Source organism: Papaver somniferum, chromosome 9 (assembly GCF_003573695.1).
Source record: "Papaver somniferum cultivar HN1 chromosome 9, ASM357369v1, whole genome shotgun sequence".
Classification (NCBI taxonomy): Eukaryota; Viridiplantae; Streptophyta; class Magnoliopsida; order Ranunculales; family Papaveraceae; genus Papaver; species Papaver somniferum.
This window is the reverse complement of record NC_039366.1, coordinates 63,391,140-63,412,836: the sequence shown is the minus strand read 5'-3', so window position 1 is coordinate 63,412,836 and position 21,697 is coordinate 63,391,140. Positions and strand designations below refer to the sequence as shown.

The window sequence follows — 21,697 nt, the reverse complement described above, 5'->3', positions numbered from 1 at the left end:
GTGAATTCTTTATGGCTTTGATTGCGCACAAGACGACATCCAAAAGAAGAAGCCGTTCGCAAGGATTGACTCTCTCTGAGCATCACACGGAGTGTCATTCCAAACACAAACAGTGGATCAGAAATGCATTATAGTTGTGGCTTCCATGGTTGATCATAATCATAAAATCCACTTCTGAAGCCACTAGTTGGGCTCTAGAGAGCGAGGTGTGTTTAACACAGTCCCACAAATCACATGTGAAATCTTGGCTGCGGAGTGTCTTTGTTTATCAACTTGTTTATACTAGTACTAGCAACTACCCTGTTAAAGTTAAAAGATTTGTAAATCTCTTTTCCAGAGGAGTCGGAGAAACAGAGTCGGATTACAAATAAGTTTGGACTTGAGTGCGAATAAACGGATCTTAACTAGGTTATACTCGGGGTACACTACAAATAATTTTGAACAACAAATTTTGGTTTTCCTGAGATAACTTGATGAACATAATTTGATTATTCGATATTACTTATAAGCGTAACGATCTAAATCTGAAGTAAGTGCATTGGCAAATGACTAAATGAAAGTTAAAGACTACAGTAAACTTTTAACATATACCAACACAGACCAAACATCCTAACTTGTCTCAACCTAAACAAAATCATGCAACTAGTATACCTCAGTAGCGGTCTTCGTAGGATGAAGGTCGTGCTCCCCTGCTCGGGCGATCATAAGGACCAGCCCTGTCCCTGTAACTTCCTCCCTCATAACGTGTTGGCCCTCCACTTCCATACCTATCGCTACCACCACCAGCAGCGCCACCACCAGTCCTTGGGGCTGCATCTCTATCATATGCCCTGTCTTTGCTGTAGCCATTCTGAGGGTACCGATCTGAAGCTCCATAACGATCACTACCTCCAAAACGATCTCCCCCAGCAGCTGGGTACCTGTCCCCACCAGCATAACGGTCACGCCCTCCATACTTGCTGTCTCTGCTATCAACACGATCCCTGTCACCATAACGTCCACCATCATACCTATCATCCATGTACCGATCCCCATAGCGATCTCCTCCAAAGCGATCTCCACGGCCGCCGCCACTACCACTGAATCTAGAACGTGAAGGAAATCTTCCACCTGCACCTCCTCCACCAGCTGAAGGACATTCTCGAGCCCAATGCCCTGGTCGCCCACACTTAAAGCAGTCGGATCCCCCTGGACCTCCCCTATCACCACCAAAACTGCCACCTCTGCCACCTGAGGAGTATCCCCCGCCATAACCATGGTCATCACGACCACCACCTCCACCACCACCACTCCTAGGCTGGGCTTTGTTGACTGATATAACACGTTCACCAAGTTCCCTGCCATGCATCTCTCTGATGGCATCATCCATTCCACGTAGATCAGCAAAAGTTACAAATCCAAAACCTCGGGGACGATTTGTATCTCTGTCCAACATGATCTACACAATCAAAACAATGAAAAAATGTTACAACAATCAGGAAACACAGTCAAGTGTTGTACGGTTGAGGACTCGAAAGGAAAAGATCTGACAAAGTATCTTAGCATAAGTGAGTAAACATGCATAGACAATGAAATGATGGAGAGAAATTCCATGGTTAACTAAGGAAGTATGAGTACGCATTGGGATAATAAATATATACTAAAAAGCAGTTATGCTGTTCAACCTGAGTTCAACTAACATATACTAAAAGGGGCTCAATTAGGATACACAGCATCACTCATAAAAGTGGACAGCCTTTAAATGGTCCCAAAATGAAGAGGATAATAAATCATACTACCTGAGCTACACAAGCTGCATTAAACAATTCTTAAGCTGATGAAAATAGAAGATATAATACAACAGAAGCATCATAGAAAGATCATGAATTCTACGAAGAGAAGTGGCACATTCAAAAATATAAAGAAACTCATGATACAACAACACAGTGACTTTCCTTGTCCTGTGAATTCATCACAATGCAACCAGCCTTTTTATGAAAAATTCTAGGGTATTTCTTTTTCGATGGTGCAGCAACTTCAATATATTGGACAGATATCATAGGACGTGTAACACAAAATACATGCACCTCTGAAAGAAAGCAATATATGATAATGGAAAATAAGGATTATAATACAACCGTACCAGGTAAAACGCAATAAGATCATTAAAGCAATAGTGAGTGTTCTTACTCAAAACCACAATTTCTGCAGAATTGCACATCTGTAATCTGACTTACTATGCTCAGATCTCAAATTCCCACTGAACCCAGAATACCCATCCAGTACGAATTGGGCTGCTATGCTTCCCAAAGCACCTGTGTACGTTAAATTCTTCCTAAAGCTGCGGTTAATCATAGGCCGGTATCATTAATTTTTCACTTACTCTTCCTGATATACTTCAACATCGACATTATTAAACCACTTTAACAGGCTTCTCTATCCATCTATCTTTTCATCTCCTAACAGGTCTTGTTACAATTTTTCTGAAAATCCCCCCCATTCTGTCTGTCTTTCAAAATGCTAATATCAGTAACAAACAATTTTAGCATCCTCATCTTGTTGCCTGGTTTTGAAAACTAAATTATCAACTATCTAGAACAGCTTCTGTTTAACTGCATCTGTGTGTTCTTATCAAGAATATATCTAGACTCTAAACATCAGCCTCTGACATGTGTGTCCAAAGCGCAACCATCACAGAAAATAAACCGTCTGATGATACACTACACATCAACAACTGAACTGAACTGAACAGAAGCGTTTAACTGCAGCTGCAATATTCTAATCAGGAAACATATCTAGAGGCTAAATAATTATCTTCTGATATGAGTTGTTCGAAGGCGACAAGCAACTCAAAAAACATGCCATCTGACACACAAACATAACCACAACCGATGAAATCGAGCTTCGGCAAGTAATTCAGTTTCTCACAAGGAACCGATCTAAGGCATCTCAAAATGTACTGAGTTGATTTTCGATGGCAGCTCTACTGACTGTAGAAGATAACGCGTTATCGACGGAACAGGGTCCTAGGTTGTAACAAGGGCCTCAAACTAATCCGACCAGTTAAGAATGAAGAGAGCATAATTTACATGGCTGGTTAAACACAACACTTCTTCGATCACTAACCAATCATCAGCAACAAGGCTAACTGGAGTAGTACTTGGGCACTAATATCTTAATGAACTACCGCAGCTCAAGAAAACACATACATAAACTGATTCACAGTAACATGAACCAACCAAGCGAGCAAACATGTTCATTGGCGGCTAGTGCTTCAAAGCACCTGCGTACATTAAATTCTTCCTAAAGCTACTGTCAATCAAAGGCCGGTATCATCAATTTATCACTTAGTTATCCTGATAAACTTCGACATGGGCATTCTCAAACCACCTTAACTGGCTCCTCTATCTATCATATCATCTTCTAGCAGGTTTTGCACATTTTTTCTCAAAAAACGCCCCCATTCTATTTGTCTTTCAAAATGCTAATATCACTAAACAAACAAATTTTACATCCTCTTCCTGCTGCCTGATTTTGAAAACAAAATTATCAACAAATAGGTGTCCGTTTAACTGCATAAGCGCAACCATCTCAAAAAAAAACCATCTGATCTGATACACTACACAACAACCACAACTGAACTACACAGCTGTGTTTAACTGCATCCGCAATATTCTTATCAGGAAACAAATCTAGACTCTAGATAATCATCTTCTGACATGTGTTATATCTGAAGGCGCGCAAGCATCTCAAGAAACATGCCAACTGATTCACAAACATAACCACAACAAACGAAATCGAGCTTCGGCAACTCGATGTAATTCAGTTTCTCTCAAGAAACCAATCAAAGGCATCTCAAAACACCATAACCAGCATTCCCACAAAAACCCAAAAGAAAAAACAGGAAAAATTAATCAATATCAAAATCAAAATAGCTGTTATAACAACATTAATACCTGGAATCTTAATTTTTTTCAAGGAAAAACACCCCTGAAAAAGAAAATAGGGTCTGCGAATTCCAAGTTGAAGAGAAAAGATGAATATACCTGAGCCTCAAGAATTTTTCCATAACGACTGAACGCATCTTCAAGTTGCCTATCTGTAGTTTCCCATGACAAACCTCCAACAAAAATCCTATAATTATCTTCTTTGCCAGCCATTTTCAAGAAATCCTAGCAAACCAAAAGAAAAACAAAGATTAGAACCCTAAAAATGATAAACCCTAACCTAAGAAATTGTTTTTTTAAGCAATTTAACTTCCGAAACCCTAATTGAGAACAAGTAGAAGAGATTTGCTTACCTTGTCTCACTCTCTCGGTCTACAGTATGATGAGAGAAACAACGAAACCCTAGAAATCAAAGAACGGGATTGTATCTTCAGAGGTCTGAGAAGGAAAGGAAAGAAGAGGAGGAGAAAACGATTGCGTGAATTGTGAAGCGGTTGTAACGAATTATTTATAGTTCGGATACCAAAGATTGGGTAATACGTGTCGAGTCGAGTCGGTTCGGTTTCATACCCGCTCAGTTGCCAATGTTAGCACCATGTTTGTTTGGATCAGACTTGCAATCTGACTTTGTCGGACCATTGGTATTTTATTTTCCTGATGTCTAACTAAAGTCTCACTCTCTTATACTTATACATATGACAGGGAGCTATTTGAGTCCGATATCATTTTATATTTAGCTCATAGGGCACATATTTGATTGGAATAAAAAAATTCATGACTCTACTATTTTATTATTATTTTTGAGATGAGACGGATATAGTGAACAGATTCAGATGCCATGAGTTGAATTCAAATGAGTGACACCCAGACGACTTAGTTGAGTCAAGAAAAAACAAACAACCGTTAATTTTTGAAGAGTCAATCGAACAGTTCGTTGGATAATCCTAGAGAGTATTTAGTACCATCTTTTGCAAATTTGATTTAATTTATCACATTTGATTTTGGTCTACTATATCTAATTCAAAATACAAAACTTGTAATTGATTCTAAACTAGTGTTATACTAAGTCATATTTCGAATCAGACCCATATAAAAATAAATAAGAAAACATACAATCTGACATCTGACATGATCCGAATCAGATCTTCGTAATGATCAGATCTCGAGTGGGCAAAAAACAAACAAGGTGTATGTCTAAGTTTAACTCAAGGTAGTTAGATCATGTATAAAACTTACCCAACGAACTCATAGCTTCTAAAAAATGTGGTGGAGATTTGGAATATAAACTGATGCTTTTTAGAAAAAGATAATTGTGGAAAATTTTGGAGAATCATCAACCTGTCGGGAAAATCTTCAACCGAAAGGGTCAACGGGGTGTAATATGTGTCACATTATTTGCAATGAGACTGAGGATTTTAACAAACGTGTGAGATTTAAGATCAGTGTGGTGAATGAAATTAGATTCCAGAAAGATCTTTGAATTGCATCTTATGCAATTCCAGTGGCATTCGAAGCTTTGAGAAAAAAACAGAAAGTGGTGGCTAGGTTATATAAGATTTTGAATAATGACATCAAAGGAAGTTCATGTATCGGAGTAGATATTCTCAAGCCGTAGTGAGAGATGTTTCTTTCATAAACTCATTAATAGAAGTGACAAATATCCAAGAAGGGGCCTTAGATCTGGATTGTGTATGATGGATAAAATCTATGATGTGTATAAAAACAAAATTGATATAGATTTTATCTATGAAACAATTGCACGGCAAGATGACACTTCTTACCACAATGACAACAAAACGTGGTAATCGTCGAAACATTACCAATGCGATGCGTATGATTCAAATTTCTATTAGATATTGATGTATAATGTGTATTTGGACATGTTAAATCATTAAAAGAAGATGAAACTTTATTATCATCTGATTTTTTTTTATTTTCCCTATTTCCTATACCCATTTTTCCTATTTCCCATCCTTTCACAATTTCTAAAATCAACTTGTTGGGGTATATATTTAAAAACATAGTTTTGTAATAATATGCCAAAGTTAGAGAGATAGTATGGTGGCATTGTTTTGAGCTCCCACACTATAGGCATGGGTTCAACTCCCACCCCACACAATTTCACTAGGGTATATACTATTTATACTATATATTATATTACATTAGTCCGGGAGCGGGGCCTTGGGGCCTTAAGATAATTATATCATGATTAATTACAGTTAATGTTGAAATTTTAATACGGCCGTTTTTTGCTGTTACAAAGAAATTTAATTGGCATTTAATCGAAAATTAATTTTCCATTAATTCCATTGATTCTTTTTGATTATAAAAAAAAAAAACTGGTTTCTTGAAGAAAAAATATAGAACGTTATTTTTATTTCGTCAAGTTTTCTGAGCAAGTGTTGTTGAAAGAGTTATTATTGATTCGATTTCTCAGTGCAGAGAAATCGAAAGAGATAAGTTGTTTTATCCCATAGGGTTTCGACAAAAAACTGACTGCTAGCACAATCAAGAGGCAGAGTCGCGAAACACCTTAAAGATAGCGACCTAGTACGCGACTCAGCGGTTTCTTTGTGTAATTTGATTATAGTGCTTTGTTTCCAACACAACTTACTTTTGACCATTTTAGTTTCTCCTATGTACCACCTATAAAAGTCAAATTAACTTTGACGAATAGTATTACCAATTTTATTAATCTTCTTCTTCACTAAACAAAAACAGAAACAAAGTTATAAACCCTAACTTCCATTCCAATTAATTATTATAATGCACCTATTTCAGTTAGAATTATAGTTAGAAGTGACGCACAATTCAATTGAGCAGAAGAGTACTAACACATGAAATGAAGAAAGAGCTGATCTCAAACAAATCTTAGAGTTTCGAGACCTCCGTTACCATCATGAACACCATTAGAATTATAATTTTTTGCCATCTCAACTTGACTGTGATCTTCTATAATTCCATTGCCTTGAAAAATAGCAAAAGAAAATTCAGTAACGATCAAGATCTCTAAACCAATGTAAGGAATAAATTCCACTATCTAACTCATCATCCTTGTCCTTACGTGCCCTACTGTCTAACTGGACATAAACTAAACATGCTTGAAAATTCAAGCTAACAAAAAATTCGTGCACGATCTAATTTGTACAGCATAAGCATAAACATAAACATAAACATAAACATAAACTCAATATATGTTCCAACTATTTTTTATATGATCCAGCTTACACGCACCGGATTTTCTCCTTCTTTATATGCAATAGTAAATCTGGTGTAATATGATCAATTATAATTTTGATTGATGAACTTAAAAATTAATTGATTGATGTAAACAGTAATGGCCGGCGGTGGATATAGGAGAGAAACATGATTTGTTTGTTGTAGGTTGATTTTGTTATTGTGTGTAAATAAAAAGTCAATAGATTGTATTTAGGATATAAGAAATCTTATATAGGTGGTACTTAGGATAATTACGGATGGGAATTAAGAGGGATGGGAAATAAGAAAGGTGGGATGGGAAATAGGGAAAACCTTTTTTTTTTTGGCACAACATCAGTACGTTTATCTGAAAATAATTTAAGCTTATTCTTTAAAATTGCATTCTTCTTTTTCAGAAGATTGCCATGTTTGTTTGTCAAGACGAGATCAAATTTGGCTTTTCTTTTCAAGTTATGCAGATTATCCAATTTTGAGAAATGATCCTCTACTAGTTGTTTTCCCCTTGTAACTCATTTTCTGGTAATGTCCTCAAGGGAAAGAACATTATCGTTGGATGCTATCAAATATTGAACAAGATTGTTAATTTTGAGGGAGCATGATTCGAGAGTTTTACAGAGAGAATTTTCGTTGTCAAGAGATTTGTTGAGATTATCAGCACATTGATCATATTTTTCTTAAAGAATGTTCATCCAAGGACTTGATAGTTCAAAACCTTAGAAAGGTCTTCAAAAAAAAACTGACTGATATTGTTGATGGGGAAAAAAGATTTGTTGATTTTTCAGGAAATGGAGAGAAGACCGTGCGGACGGAGACTCCTCAACCGAGAAAACTTCCTAACCTCAAACAGATGCACTGCACAAGAGTGCCTTGAGTTGGAGAGATCAATCTGTAGGACTTCGGCCTAAACCAAGAAATGGTCGTTCCAGAGTCAATTCGGTCACAAAGAGGGAAGAGGGTTGATCTGTAGGAGGGAAGCTGAAAAGTGCGTGCGATCAATGGTGATCAAGGATTGTGAATGTGTTGTGGGTTTCTGCAAATTAAGAATAAGTTTGAATTATGCTCAATTGAGAGAGATTGTTGCTCACGCGATGATTATTGGTTAGACGAATGTTGTCTATTCGACCAATTTTGTTGCTCAATCGTGAATTCAGAAACTTATTTATATTGCTAAAATGTAGACACATTGATCTCCAGTAAGCGTGACGGTTGCTCGAGTGAAAGAGTGGAAAAGTGGGAAATCGTTGTTTAACCAATTCTAGGTCGTGCAGAGACTTGGTTGATTGTACGCCCACTACTTTGAGTTTCAGAAAAGAGGTTTACCACATGCACATATTCTTATCATTATCGATGATAAAGACAAGCGGCGTAGTCCAGATGACTATGATACAGTTATTCTAGCAGAAATACCCGATCTGAATGTTGTACCGGAGTTGTAAGAGGATGTCCTAAAACACATGATACATATGCCATGTTCGTTGTCGACTGATACTGTTTGTAAGAAAAACGGGAAGTGTAAGAAAAAATCTCCGAAGAAATTTGCACCAGCAACTCTAGAAGGCGAGGATTCGTATCCAATCTGTAGAAGTCGAGATGATGGTAGAGAAGTTACACTCCACAATGGGAAAGTGGTGAATAACAGTTGGGTCGTACCGTATAATCCGTGGCTTTTAAAGAAGTACGACTGCCATATCAATGTGGAGATTTTCTCCAAGTGTGAAGTTTGTGAAGTATTTGTACAAATATGTTTGGAAAGGGGTGGATTGTATCTGCATGGAGGTTTCGAGCAAAAAAGGTTTCGAATATGAGATCAAGCAGTTTGTAGATGCCCGTTGGATCTTCCCGCAAGAAGCACTATGGAGAATATACAAGTATCAGATGAATAAGATTTCTCCACTTGTAGTCTCATTACAAATACACCTCAAGGATCAGCAAAAGATTTTACTTCCAGATGGGCGGACCGTGCGAGATGTGCTGCAGGGAGAGAAGGCATCCCGTACAAAGCTTACCGAGTATTTAAGAAAAAAGCAGAAGATGAGTTTGCAAGAACCCTTTTATACAAGGAATTTCCAGAGCATTATGTATGGAATTAGTCATTAAGGCAGTGGGATAGAAGGAGACGTAACAACAGAGTCATTAGAAGAGTTAACGTTATTTCAACTCGCACCGACAATTACTTTTTGAGACTTCTGCTGAATAATGTTAGGGGTCCAACTTCTTTTGAGTACCTGCTAAAGATAGCTTCTATTACCTTTTTGACGTACATAGAAGTGGCGCAGCATCTTGGTTTGTTAGAAATTGATACTGCCATGCATGATACACTTCTTGAAGCAACACAAGTGCAGATGCCTTTGTCCTTGAGAAGGCTTTTCTGTACGATGTTAACCTTATGGAACCCAACCGGAATCCGCGAATTATGGGATGAATTTCTTTCACACCTGATTGAAGATCACCTCAGCTCCAACAAGGAACAAGGTGATATTAATCTTATGTTACGGGAACCTAGTTCTACTCTTGGTCCAGATTTGATGAAGAAGTATCAGTTGCCAACCATCACCGAAGACGTAGGCACTTCAGGAACAAATGATTTGGTCATGGAAGAAAAATTGATTCCTATTCCTCCAGAATATTTGTCGGCTATCGGCCAGCTAAACAGAGGCATGCATTTGACACGTAAAATTCCTTGCAACATATAGTCACAATTTTATTGACTTATACTCGCCACAAGTCATTCATTTTGAGTTTGTAGCAATTAGGAAAGTGGTGGTGGTGTGTTCAGTTGACAGATAACATAGAAAGCTTAGGTTAAACATTTATATTAGTATTTTGTTGTATATGGGTTTATTTGTAATTGTATGTTAACTCTTAAGCAGGGTGGTGAACTCTGTTTCTCTCCACGAAAGTTCTATATTCTTTATTGATGGTCCGGGTAGTTCAGGGAAAACTTTTCTGTACAGGGTGATACTGGCCTATCTAAGAACTCAAGGACATATTGCAATTGCAACGGCGACATCAGGCTACAACCATGATGCCAGGTGGACGGACCGCTCATTCTAGGTTCAAGATACCCGTACCAGCTGACTGAACATCTACATGCGATATACATGTGGACACTGATTTGGCAGATCTCATTCGGAAGACCAGCTTGATTATCTGGGACGAAGCAACAATGGCAAACCGATATGCATTTGAAGCTTTAGATCGGACATTAAGAGATGTAACTAAGGTTGAGCTACCATTTGGAGGTAAGATTTTGGTTTTGGGTGGTGATTTTCGTCAACTGTTGCCTATAATTGAACGTGGCACACGAGCACAGGCAGTAAGTACATGCTTAACCAATGCAAAATTCTGGAAGCATGTCAACGTAATTCATCTCAAAGAGAACATGCATTCAAGGTTGGATCCCGGCTTCTCAGAATTCTTTCTTCGCATTGGAGATGGAGTTGAATCTTATGTTATAGAAAAGATGGTGAAACTTCCAGATGATATTGTGTTGGAATGAAATGAAGAGCAGGCTGTTAGGAGATTGATTGAGGAGGTTTTTCCAAGACTTGAAGAGAATGCATTTGACAAAGTTTATGTGAGTCAGAGGGCTTTGATAACTCCAAAGAATGACGTTGTCGAAAATCTCAATCAGAAAGTTATTGAAATCTTCCCGGGAGCCGAGGTAGTGTATCACTCCTTTGATACGGTAACAGATGACCCCAAGAATTTGTGGACACAAGATTTTCTCAACACTATTGCTCCAGGTGGATTACCTCCTCACAAGCTTATACTGAAGATAGGTGATCCAATTATTCTCTTGAGAAACCTTGATCCAAAGTGTGGCCTTTGTAATGGCACAAGGTTATTGTGTCGAAGACTATTCACAAACTTAATCGATGCAGAAATTGTTACAGGTAGTTGCTCAGGGATGAGAGTGTTGATTCTGAGGATACCCATGGAGCCTCCAAAAGAGTCGAAATTGCCTTTTAAGCTTACACGAAAGCAGTTTCCAGTTCATGCAAGTTTTGCTCTAACGATAAACAAGTCTCAAGGGAAGACCATACCACATGTTGGTTTTTACCTACAAGAACATGTGTTTAGTCATGGACAGTTGTATGTTGCTTTGTCCAGGGGAGTCTCAAGAACCACAACAAAAGTATTAGTTAAGAATGGGACTCTTCCAGATGTTATAGGAATGTTTACCAGAAATGTTGTTTTTAAAGAGGGCCTGAAATTATGTGATAGTGTTTGGTGATGTATTTCAGATTGATTTAATCCTAAATGAAAAAAATACTAATATGTACTGTTGGTATCTTGCTGAGAAATATTTTATTATAGCGTCATATTTTTGCGAACATGGAATGGCGTATGTAAGAGCCTGTTGTTTGACGACGTGCAACTGAAAAAATGGGGGTCTAACAACCACACCCAATATTTCGCTTAGCAATCTGTATGGACAAACTCCAATATACTTTTAAGAGAATCAACTAGACAGACAGACTCAATTTTAATAAAAGTATGTCAAAGACTTATATCTCACTTTCTCGATTCAATACTTACTCAAGCAAATAAAAATCTGTGAGTCTAATCGAATACAAGAGAAACTACTTGAATGGTACCAAAGACCAATGTTCAAAGATCAATCAATTTCAATCAACAACCAAAGGTTAGATTTCCCAATTGATCGATTCAACACACAACCTGTGATATTTCAATTATATAACAAAATATAATGCGGAAAAGAAATAACACAAACACCAGAAGTTTTGCTACCAAGGAAATCGCAAATGCAGAAAAACCCCGGGATCTAGTTCAGATTGAATACACACTGTATTAAGCCGCTACAGACACTAGCCTACTACAAACTAACTTCGGTATGGACTGTAGTTGAACCCCAACCAATCTCACATTGATCCAAGGTACAGTTGCGCTCCTTACATCTCTGATCCCAGTAGGAAACTACGCACTTGATTCCCTTAGCTGATCTCACCCACAACTAAGAGTTGCTATGACCCAAAGTCGAAGACTCTAATAAACAAATTTGTATCACACATAAAAGTCTACCGTAATAGATAAATCTTTCTTCCACAAAAATAGCTACGAGTTTTTGTTCCGTCTTTTGATAAATCAAGGTGAACAGGAACCAATTGATAACCCGGACTTATGTTCCCGAAAAACAACCTAGAATTATCAATCACCTCACAATAATCTTAATCGACTAGCGAAAGAAGATATTGCGGAATCACAAACGAGGAGACCAAGTGCGAGATCTGTTGATAGGGCAAGATAAAAAGAAATCACAAACATATTCGTCTCATCGTTTGTGATTCCGCAATATCTAGTTTCGCTACCATACGATTTAGAATACTGTGGGGTGATTGATAATTCTAGGCTATTCTTCGGGAACATAAGTCCGGGTTATCAATTAGTTCTTGTTCACCTTGATTTATCAAAAGACGGAACAAAACTCTTATATTTATCTATGGGAGACAGATTTATCTATCATCGTAGACTTTTCTGTATGATACAAATTTGTTTATTAAAGTCTTCGACTTTGGGTCGTAGTAACTCTTAATTGTGGTGAAATCAGCTAATGGAATCAAGTGCATAGTATCCTGCTGGGATCAGAGACGTAAGGAGCGCAACTGTACCTTGAATCAGAGTGATATTGATTAGGGTTCAACTACAGTCCAGACCGAAGTTAGTTTGTAGTATGCTAGTGTATGTAGCGGCTTAATACAGTGTGGTGTTCAATCTGGACTAGGTCCCGGGGTTTTTCTGCATTTGCGGTTTCCTCGTTAACAAAATTTCTGGTGTCTGTGTTATTTCTATTCCGCATTATATTTTGTTATATAATTGAAATATCACAGGTTGTGTGTTAAGATCAATCAATTAGAATAACCAACCTTTGGCTGTTGATTTAAATTGATTGACACTTGGATATTGGTTTTTGGTACCATCCAAGTTTATCTCTCTAGTATTTGATAAAGACTCGCAAATTTCCATTTGCTTGAGTAAAGATCAAATCGAGAGATTGAGATATTAACTCTTTGATATACTTTTATCTAGAATGAGTCTGACTGTCTAGTTGATTCTCTACAAAGTATATTTGAGTTAGTCTATACAAATTGCTATTCGAAATATTGGGTGAGGTTGTTAGACCCCCGCTTTTTCAATTGGTATCAGAGTAGGCAAACACGTTAAAGACCTTATAAGTCTGTGTTTGTAGCGATCTGATTATGAACGAGTCTATCTCTAATAACGTACCAGTTCAGAAATTACCATATGATTCTAAAAGCTTGGATTCACCTGAGAGAACTGTCACATCTAAGTCAATATCTAAATATTCTCTTGATGTAAAAACTGTTGATTAGGAAACTCTCCTAGAAGAACAGTTGGATGAACTTTCTGATGAAGGTGATTCAGATATTGATAGAGATGTTGATGAATAAGTCTCATAGTATGTTAAGCTTTTGGATTCGTGGAATATGAAGAAGATTACAACTTCTCATGTCTCACCTCTTCTGACTCCTCTCTGTCGAGAAAACAAGAAATTGAGAAGATGTTACGCAGGTGTTTATTTTTCGAATCGTTCTAATGAATCGATCCTCAAGAATTCTGAGGAAAACCTACGTATGAAGTCACTTGAATGTGATAATCTTTATCAAAAGTACTTTTTGTTGGAAGAGAAACTTGCAGAATTTGAAGCAAGGTTTAACTCTCAACAAATTAGTTTTGATGACAGAGAAAGTGCTTGTCTCGCTCGAGAAAAACGCCTTGAGGCTGATTTAGCTGCTTCTCTTGATAAAATCAAGATGTTGGAAGATAAATTGAAAAAGTTCAATACTAGTTCAAGCAAATTAACCACTATGCTAGGAGCAAGTAAAAATCATCGTGATACACGAGGATTGGGCTATAAGGGAATAGATGCTCCAAGTATTAGCAAAGAGGTAAAATTTGTCAAGGCTAGTGATTCTTCTCAAAAAAAAAGGTTTCCACCAATAGCAAAAGTGAAATACCTTCACCGGCAATTAAGGTTCGAAAGAGAAAGTATATCAACCTCCAAAGTCAGCACATACGGATCGAGGTAAGAACATTCCTTATGTTTGCCATTATTGCGGAAATAAAGGTCACATAGAAAGGAGATGTCGTTTCCGTATAAGGAATGAGAAACTTTATGATGTTCTTGTTTGGGCATCACAAGAAGTTGTGAAACCAAGATCATATGTTAACGCTAATCCCCTTAATGCTACAGGTTGTAACTGTCCAACCTTTAGGCAAAGGAATCAGTGTTGCGATAAACCTATTTTTGCATATAAACATCATAAGAATCCTTTTCACAATTGTAATAGTTATCAAAAGGATAACTTCGTAAAGACGAAGACAAGATCCGATGTTCCCAGTTGGAGAAAGACTAACTTGCAAAAGAATAGTAAATCCAATTCTCTTTCGAGAAATATTGAAGAGATTAACGGGAAGAAGGTTCTGGTTGTTTCTAAACGCACTCATAAGTGGGTTCCAAAGAAAGACAATGACGCCTTGAGTGTGAAAAGGAATGATCTCCCAGAAAATTCCATGATTATGGGGAAGGCAGTATCCATGATGTTGGAACTTAAAGAGTTCTTTGGAAAGATGGATTTGGATGTGAAAGGTTCTAAAATTGATATCTTTCATTATAATCCAAAAGTCACTTGTGGTGAGCAAGACATTGTTCACCTCAACACAACTTGAGTGTGTTTTAAGTGCATCCTCGCCAAGGAATGCCCTGTTATGTATATGGTGAGGGAAGCACGAAAATTGGGGAGCACTGATTATGTTTGGTAAGGCTGTAGAATTCAATTGGATTCATCTAAAAAAGGTATGTCTATAAACTTGAGCAAGATTTGTGTTTTTATTTGCTTAGAGAAATTATAATGATTCACGTACCTTTCTTATCGTTCTTTTCTACCTAACTTGATCTGTGTTTAAGGTTCTTAAATGTTTAGGTTCGAAAATAATAGTTCGGGATGTTTGAACTACATGGTACACATACCAGGTATGCACAACATCATTTAAAATCAAAATCCAGGGGTTTAGGTACGCATACCCATTTGCATACTGCTCCAGGATACGAAAATCCGTTTGCAAACCCGTATGCGTACTTGACGTCGATATTCGGTAAATTTGTTTTGGCCGTAACTTATTCGTCCGAACTCGGAATGACCTCAACTAGTATCAAAACTAGTATCACAACTAGTATCACACAGAAGGTGTGGGGATTAGGTTTCCAAGTTGCTAGAGTTCTCCTTTATATAGACTTTCAAATCAGGGTTTGCAATCTAAGTTACCTTGGTAACAAAGCATTCAATATTCACCATTAGATGAAAACCTGATTAGATTCAAGCTAATATCTTTCAACTGTTAGATCGAACTTAGATTGTTAGCCACAAATGAAATGCATGTTTATTTAGGTTTGTGTAACCGTACCCAAACATCTACACTTAGTAGTTAACCAAATGTTTAGCCATATGAGCACTTCCATATCAACCATATTCTTCTTTACCACAACTAGTTCAAATGACTCAAATGAACTAGTTAGAGAGTTGTTCAATTGCTTAGGTCTTATAGAAGTATACAAGACACAATCGAAGCAAAAACGATTTGATTCACTCGAATCAATTCATGAAATTTATATCCACGGTTTGCAATTATGCATTCCCTAGTTTATATAAGTTTAAGTTCACGAATAACCGTTTTTAGAAAATAACCAACTTAAGTATGCATACTGGTACGCGGACTTAAGTACCTGGAATAAGTATTTTTTCAGTTCACAAACTCCAGCAGATTTTCATGGGACGTGAACTTCCGATGATGGGCGTACTGGTAAGGGTACTTTAGTTCCGGTTTTCCTGAGTAGCAAAGTACGCATACTTTGGTTCAAGGAATAAGAACTTACACACGTATGTGTTACCACACAATGTTTATATCCTTCCAAAGTTATATATTCTAAACTCTCATTTCAATCATTGAAACATTCTTAGAGGACGTTATACAGTTGTTATTCACATACCATTTTTCGGCAAAGCCATTTTCAAGTAACTGAAACTTAAAATGACTTTCATCACTAGTAAAGATGAACTTGACCAAAGCGAAAGCTTACCAACACATATTTCGAGAAATAGATACGCGAGATAAACTCGGCTCGAAATAGCAAATGTGTATAATCAAAGTCTATATAGAAATACGACTTTTGTCTCAAGATATGAGATAGAGTAGATAGACTTTTGAGTGATAGATAACTTCAAATCTCCACATACCTTTTAGTCGATGAAGTTCCACAAGTTCCTTGAGTAGTTCTTCGTCTTTGTATGATGATCGCCATGGAGTCTTGATCTCAACTACACTTTCTATCCTAGTCCGAGACTTAGCTATAAGTAGACTAGAAATCAAGACTTATATTTTTGATCACTAACATTGATAAATATGCTTGAGATAGCAACGCATGCGAGTTCGACCGAGCAGTACTCTAACAATCTCCCCCTTTGTCAATTTTAGTGACAAAACTATCAATACATATGGAATACAAAATAAATAAATAAACTTTGTAGCTTCTATTCCACATGTCTGATCTCCTTGGTTCTTTAACATTACTCGAAATCTTCGCCACTTCCAAGTACTTCAATGATTCCAAAGGTTGTAAGTTTAGTATCGTTGTTGAAAATCCGTAGCTATAACAATGACAAAACAAGAATTCTCAATCATTGTTACACAGTGTCATAGTAATATTACACAACATCAAAGTTCAATTGTATCACAACTTCGACAACAATACTTTGGTGATATGTATCACTCCCCCTTAGTCAATACTCCATCTCACATGGAAACCACTCCCCCTTACATAATGATTCGAAAACCATATGTAGTGTGAACTACACATTAATTCTCCCTCTTTTTGTCAATAAAATTGGCAAAGGTACAAAAACTATTGGGATCCTAATGAAATTTCCATAAAGACATTTCATGACCAAAAGAAAGCACATATCAACTTTTTAGATGCAATCATATAGCTGAAGCTAGATGCTTTCATCAAGGAGTTTGTAAAGATACAAGATAACCCCTACAATATTCCACAGCCGCACTCCCCACAAAGATTTGGCAATTAAGCACAAGTTCAATTAAGAACTCTCCCCCACAAAATGTCATTCCCGAAAGAACAACAAGAGAGACATTACTTTCACAAGAAAAGAAGGATTTCTTTGGACATAACAAATCACATACGAATATGAATTTGAATCCAAAAATACTCAATTAAATTAACCACAAGAAAACCCATGATTAATTTAATCGTAAATGCTTAACATAAGAGAACTTGCGGAGCCACACAATATATAAATAAAAAATATGGATCAGGGAAGATCAATACTGCGGAATAGACAAGGATTCATCCTATTTTCCATCACTATTTGCACAATGACATACAATAGGATTAATCCTCGTAAACAAAAGTTTTATCCTTTCTTCCATCAAAATATAACATAAAATGCTTTAACTTTTGTAATGTCAAAAGTTTATTCATTCTTTTATCAATACATGCATATCGACATACGAAAGACTTAACTTTTGGAAAAGTATGGGACAATCATAGTTCACGGACGCAAGCACACATATCCCATAACATATTGCAATATATAAAACCATAAATATTAATACTGCAAAAATCATCTTCCAAACAATTTTAGAATTTAAACAAATAAACCTAAAACAATGAAGATGAAAACATCGGACATAGCTCTGTGTAATCACAATAATGGTTATTCCAAAAACTAGTTACTCTTCCTAAAACACAAGAAACAAAATTCTCATAAGAAGATTTACTAGACAAAATAAAATCAAAGAGCTAAACATTTACTCATCATCTTCATCATCGGAAACAATCCAAGATGCTTGAATCATGTTCAAGTCTTCCTTGATCTCCGGAAACTTAGTTGCGACCAAGGAAATTGTTCTTGCATGCACTTCACCCTTGAATTGACCTCACACACACCCTTGTGAATTTTTTGAAGAAGACTCAAGGTGGTAGGATCACAAGAATTTTCAAGGGAATCATCTCTTTGTCTTTTGCACACATTCTCCCTTATACGATTGAAAGTACAGGGACGAATAGGTTTGGGAGCTCCAAGGGAGTTTCCAATTGGGTCAAAACCAAGTACACGAAAAATTTGACTAATCAAGCAAGGGAAACCTAACTTCTTGTTGGGTGAAGTCATCGAAGTCATTTGAAAAATGATGAAACAAATATCGAGACTCGGAACACCCAATTCAAGGAAATAGATCAATTCCGCAAACTCGCGACTCCACCGAGAATTATCAATTGTGGAGGGACAAAGATTAGAGATACCAAGTTTTCCGAAATCCATCAAGGCCATACTAAGGACATTAATAGGAAACTTCCCTTGATTCCAAGCAACCTTCTTACCACAAATACCATGAGAGATGTCTTCATATGATGGTTATTCATCACTTGGCCTAGGTAGATGAATATTACCCAATGGAATTTTGGTAATCTTCGAAATCAACTCTCTATTAACAAGAAACCTTTCTCTATTTATCATGGTTTTGAATTCCATTTTTTCGAGATCAACATCGTGAATGTTTGCATAGAAAATTCTTGTGAGAGTATCAAATCCTTGACCAAGTCCATCAAAGATTTTTCCAAGATTGAATTTTTCAAAGAAAATTAAATCCTCTTTATGTCCACTAGAAGAATCCAATTTCTTTTCTAGAATAAAACCATTAGATGAAATCCTTTCAAAAACATCAGCACAAGAATCATTGACAAACCTAATTCTAAGAGAATTTTGGTCTAAAGGAAGATTCATGCTAGAGGAACCTAATTTTTTTGAAGTTCTTTTTGAAACCTTGAAATTCATCATGAGATCTAGAAATTAGAAAGAAACAAGAGGAGATCACTTACTTGGAATGAACTTTGACCACCCCTTTGTCTTATTTTCCTCCAAGAGATTTTAATGGAGGAAATTCATGAACCCTAGAAAGTTCTCGTACGCGGACTGATGGGAGGAAGAAGAAGGTACGCGTACTTCTTCTTTATAAGCTCACTAATGGGCTTGGACCTGTTTATGAACCGCGACCCACAAAAGGAATATGGGATTTTCTTTGATATTCGGATATCAAGGTTGTGCATCCCGTGACAATACAATTTGTGAGAATAACCAGATGCAGTAGAAAGCTTATTCGAAAATCCAAGAAGGATATCATTTTAACCCAATTGTACACAAATCAAACCATTTCTTGCCCCATCTCAAGATATATATACAAATCGGGTAGTGCGAGGCTTGTTACCAAGAGGCATGATGTGCAGAGAGATCCTCATGCAACATTTCTGGTTGATACTTGTGAGCAATCCCAGTGATATAATCAAAGTAATGATGATAATCAGGGTTGTCAGAGCTTTCTGAAAAAGCGGGGGTCTAAGAACATCACCCAATATTTCGCTTAGCAATCTGTATGGACTAACTCCAAAATACTTTGTTAAAGAATCAACTAGACAGTCAGACTCAATCTAGATTAAAGTATCTCAAGGACTCAATATCTCTCACTTGTTTTGATTTACTCAAGCTAAAACAATAGCGAGTCTTTAATCAAACACAAGGAATAACTTGGAAGGTACCAAAGACCAATATCCAAGGATCAATCAATATCAATCAACAACCAAAGGTTGGATTTCCAATTGATGATTTTAACACACAACCTGTATTATTTCAACTATATAAAATATAATGCGGAAAAGAAATAACACAGACACCAAAAGTTTTGTTAACGAGGAAACCGCAAATGCAGAAAAACCCCGGGTCCTAGTCCAGATTGAATACACACTGTATTAAGCCACTACAGACACTATCCTACTCCAAGCTAACGTCGGACTGGACTATAGGTGAACCCCAATCAGTCTCCCACTAATTCAAGGTACTGTTGTACTCCTACGCCTCTGATCCCAGCAGGATACTGCGTACTTGATTCCCTTAGCTGATCTCACCCACAACTAAGAGTTGCTGCAACCCAAAATTGCAGACTTGATAATAAACAAATCTGTCTCACACAAAAAGTCTATCAAAGGATAAATATGTCTCCCACAGAAAAACCCTAGGTTTTGTTCCGTCTTAAGATATAAAATCAAGGTGAACATGAACCAATTGATAATCCGGTCTTATATTCCCGAAGAACAGCCTAGATTAATCAATCACCTCTCAACAATCCTTCTTGACTACACAAGCGGTTTGTCGAGGAATCAGAAACAGTGAGATGAAGATGTTTGTGACTTCTTTATCTTGCCTATTGGATAACTCTCACGATCTCAAGCCAATCTATAGGTTGTACTCGTACGATAGAAGATGCAAGATCAGGTCACACAACTACGATAAAAGTAGTATCGGTCTGGATTCACAATCCCAATGAAGTCTTTAAGTCGTTAACCTGGTTTTAGAGAAGAAAACCAAATGTTAAAGGAGAATCGACTCTAGCGAGCGCACTAGTATCACACAGACGTGTGGGGATTAGTTTTGCACAATGCTAGATGTCTCCTTTATATAGCCTTCAAATCAGGGATTTTCCTTAGTTACAAAGTAATCTATATTTACCGTTAGATGAAAACCTGAGTTATATTCAAGCTAATATTTCTCAACCGTTAGATCGAAAACTTAGCTTGTCACACACACTTGGGTAGACGTTTACTGGGTTTGTGAAAACCATGCCCAAACGTGTACGTGTATGTTGGTTCAACACAGTAACCCAAAAGGTTAACCATATGAGCAATTCATATTAACCTAGTTCTTCTTAACCATAACTAGTTCAATTGACTCAAATGAACTAGTTAGAGAGTTGTTCAATTGATATGAGATCTTATGTAACTACACAAGACACAATTGAAACAAAGATGATTCGATTCGATGAATCGGCTCATGAAATTTATATCCACGGTTTGCATAAAGCATTCCTTAGTAATTTAAGTTTCATATTCAAAGCACATCTTTATATCATAACCACTTAAGCTCACAAACAAGTTCGCGGACTTAAGGCAACTGACAGAGTTTTCCAAAGTCAGCAGAAAATATCGGCAAAGAGACTTCCGCCAGTTCGCGGACTGAGTTCGCAAACTGAGTTCGCGGACTTGGCAAAGTCAATTCCTCCGGTTTCTCTCAATCAACAAAGTTCGAACACTTCGGATTAAGGAATACATGGTTATGTAATCTAAACTCCCATTCCAATCATTGAGACATTCTCAGAGGACGTTATATAACCGTTATTCACAGAACATTTCACGTCAGAGCTATTCTCAAAGTAATTGAAACTTTTCATGACTTTCGTCACTAGGTGAAGATAAACTTGATCAAAGAGAAACGCTTTACCAACACACGATTTTGAGAAAAAGATAAGTAGTGAATACTCAGCTCGAAATGTTAAATATGTATGATCCAGTCTATATAGCATACGAATTTTTTTTCTCATAAGAAGTAGGAGATTGAATAGATAGACTTTTGAGTGATAGATAAGTTCAAGTCTCCACATACCTTTTT

General features: G+C 36.9%; 2 protein-coding genes across 4 annotated transcripts; one reads left to right on the top strand and one right to left on the bottom strand.

Moving 5' to 3' along the window:
- Window positions 1-435: 435 nt before the first annotated feature.
- LOC113309628 (glycine-rich RNA-binding protein RZ1C-like) lies at window positions 436-4,415 on the bottom strand. 3 transcript variants are annotated; one of them, XM_026558079.1, is made up of 3 exons: window positions 4,280-4,415; window positions 4,026-4,151; window positions 436-1,438 (listed from the first exon to the last, which is right to left on the bottom strand). In XM_026558079.1, exons 2-3 carry the CDS (start codon window positions 4,137-4,139, stop codon window positions 653-655), a joined length of 900 nt encoding a protein of 299 aa, XP_026413864.1. In that variant the 5' UTR covers window positions 4,140-4,151; window positions 4,280-4,415; the 3' UTR covers window positions 436-652. The 3 variants fall into 3 exon arrangements, with proteins under 3 accessions (XP_026413864.1, XP_026413865.1, XP_026413866.1); XM_026558080.1 differs by lacking the exons at window positions 4,026-4,151; window positions 4,280-4,415 and adding an exon at window positions 2,123-3,983; XM_026558081.1 differs by lacking the exons at window positions 4,026-4,151; window positions 4,280-4,415 and adding an exon at window positions 2,170-3,982.
- Window positions 4,416-8,837: 4,422 nt separating this feature from the next.
- On the top strand, window positions 8,838-11,382 carry LOC113312026. Its single transcript, XM_026560801.1, has 4 exons — window positions 8,838-9,223; window positions 9,349-9,800; window positions 10,268-10,611; window positions 10,657-11,382. The coding sequence occupies exons 1-4, from the start codon at window positions 8,838-8,840 to the stop codon at window positions 11,380-11,382; spliced, it is 1,908 nt and encodes a 635-aa protein (XP_026416586.1).
- Window positions 11,383-21,697: the final 10,315 nt, after the last annotated feature.

Bases quoted from the DNA above. Each gene is read 5' to 3' on its own strand.
- LOC113309628 (XM_026558079.1), bottom strand. From the start codon at position 4,139: ATGGCTGGCAAAGAAGATAATTATAGGATTTTTGTTGGAGGTTTGTCA. The intron at 1,439-4,025 runs GTATATTCATCT...TTGATTGTGTAG, and splicing joins GAAAAATTCTTGAGGCTCAG to ATCATGTTGGACAGAGATAC.
- LOC113312026 (XM_026560801.1), top strand. From the start codon at position 8,838: ATGTGGAGATTTTCTCCAAGTGTGAAGTTTGTGAAGTATTTGTACAAA. The intron at 9,224-9,348 runs GTATGGAATTAG...GAATAATGTTAG, and splicing joins AGGAATTTCCAGAGCATTAT to GGGTCCAACTTCTTTTGAGT. The intron at 10,612-10,656 runs GTGAAACTTCCA...AATGAAGAGCAG, and splicing joins CTTATGTTATAGAAAAGATG to GCTGTTAGGAGATTGATTGA.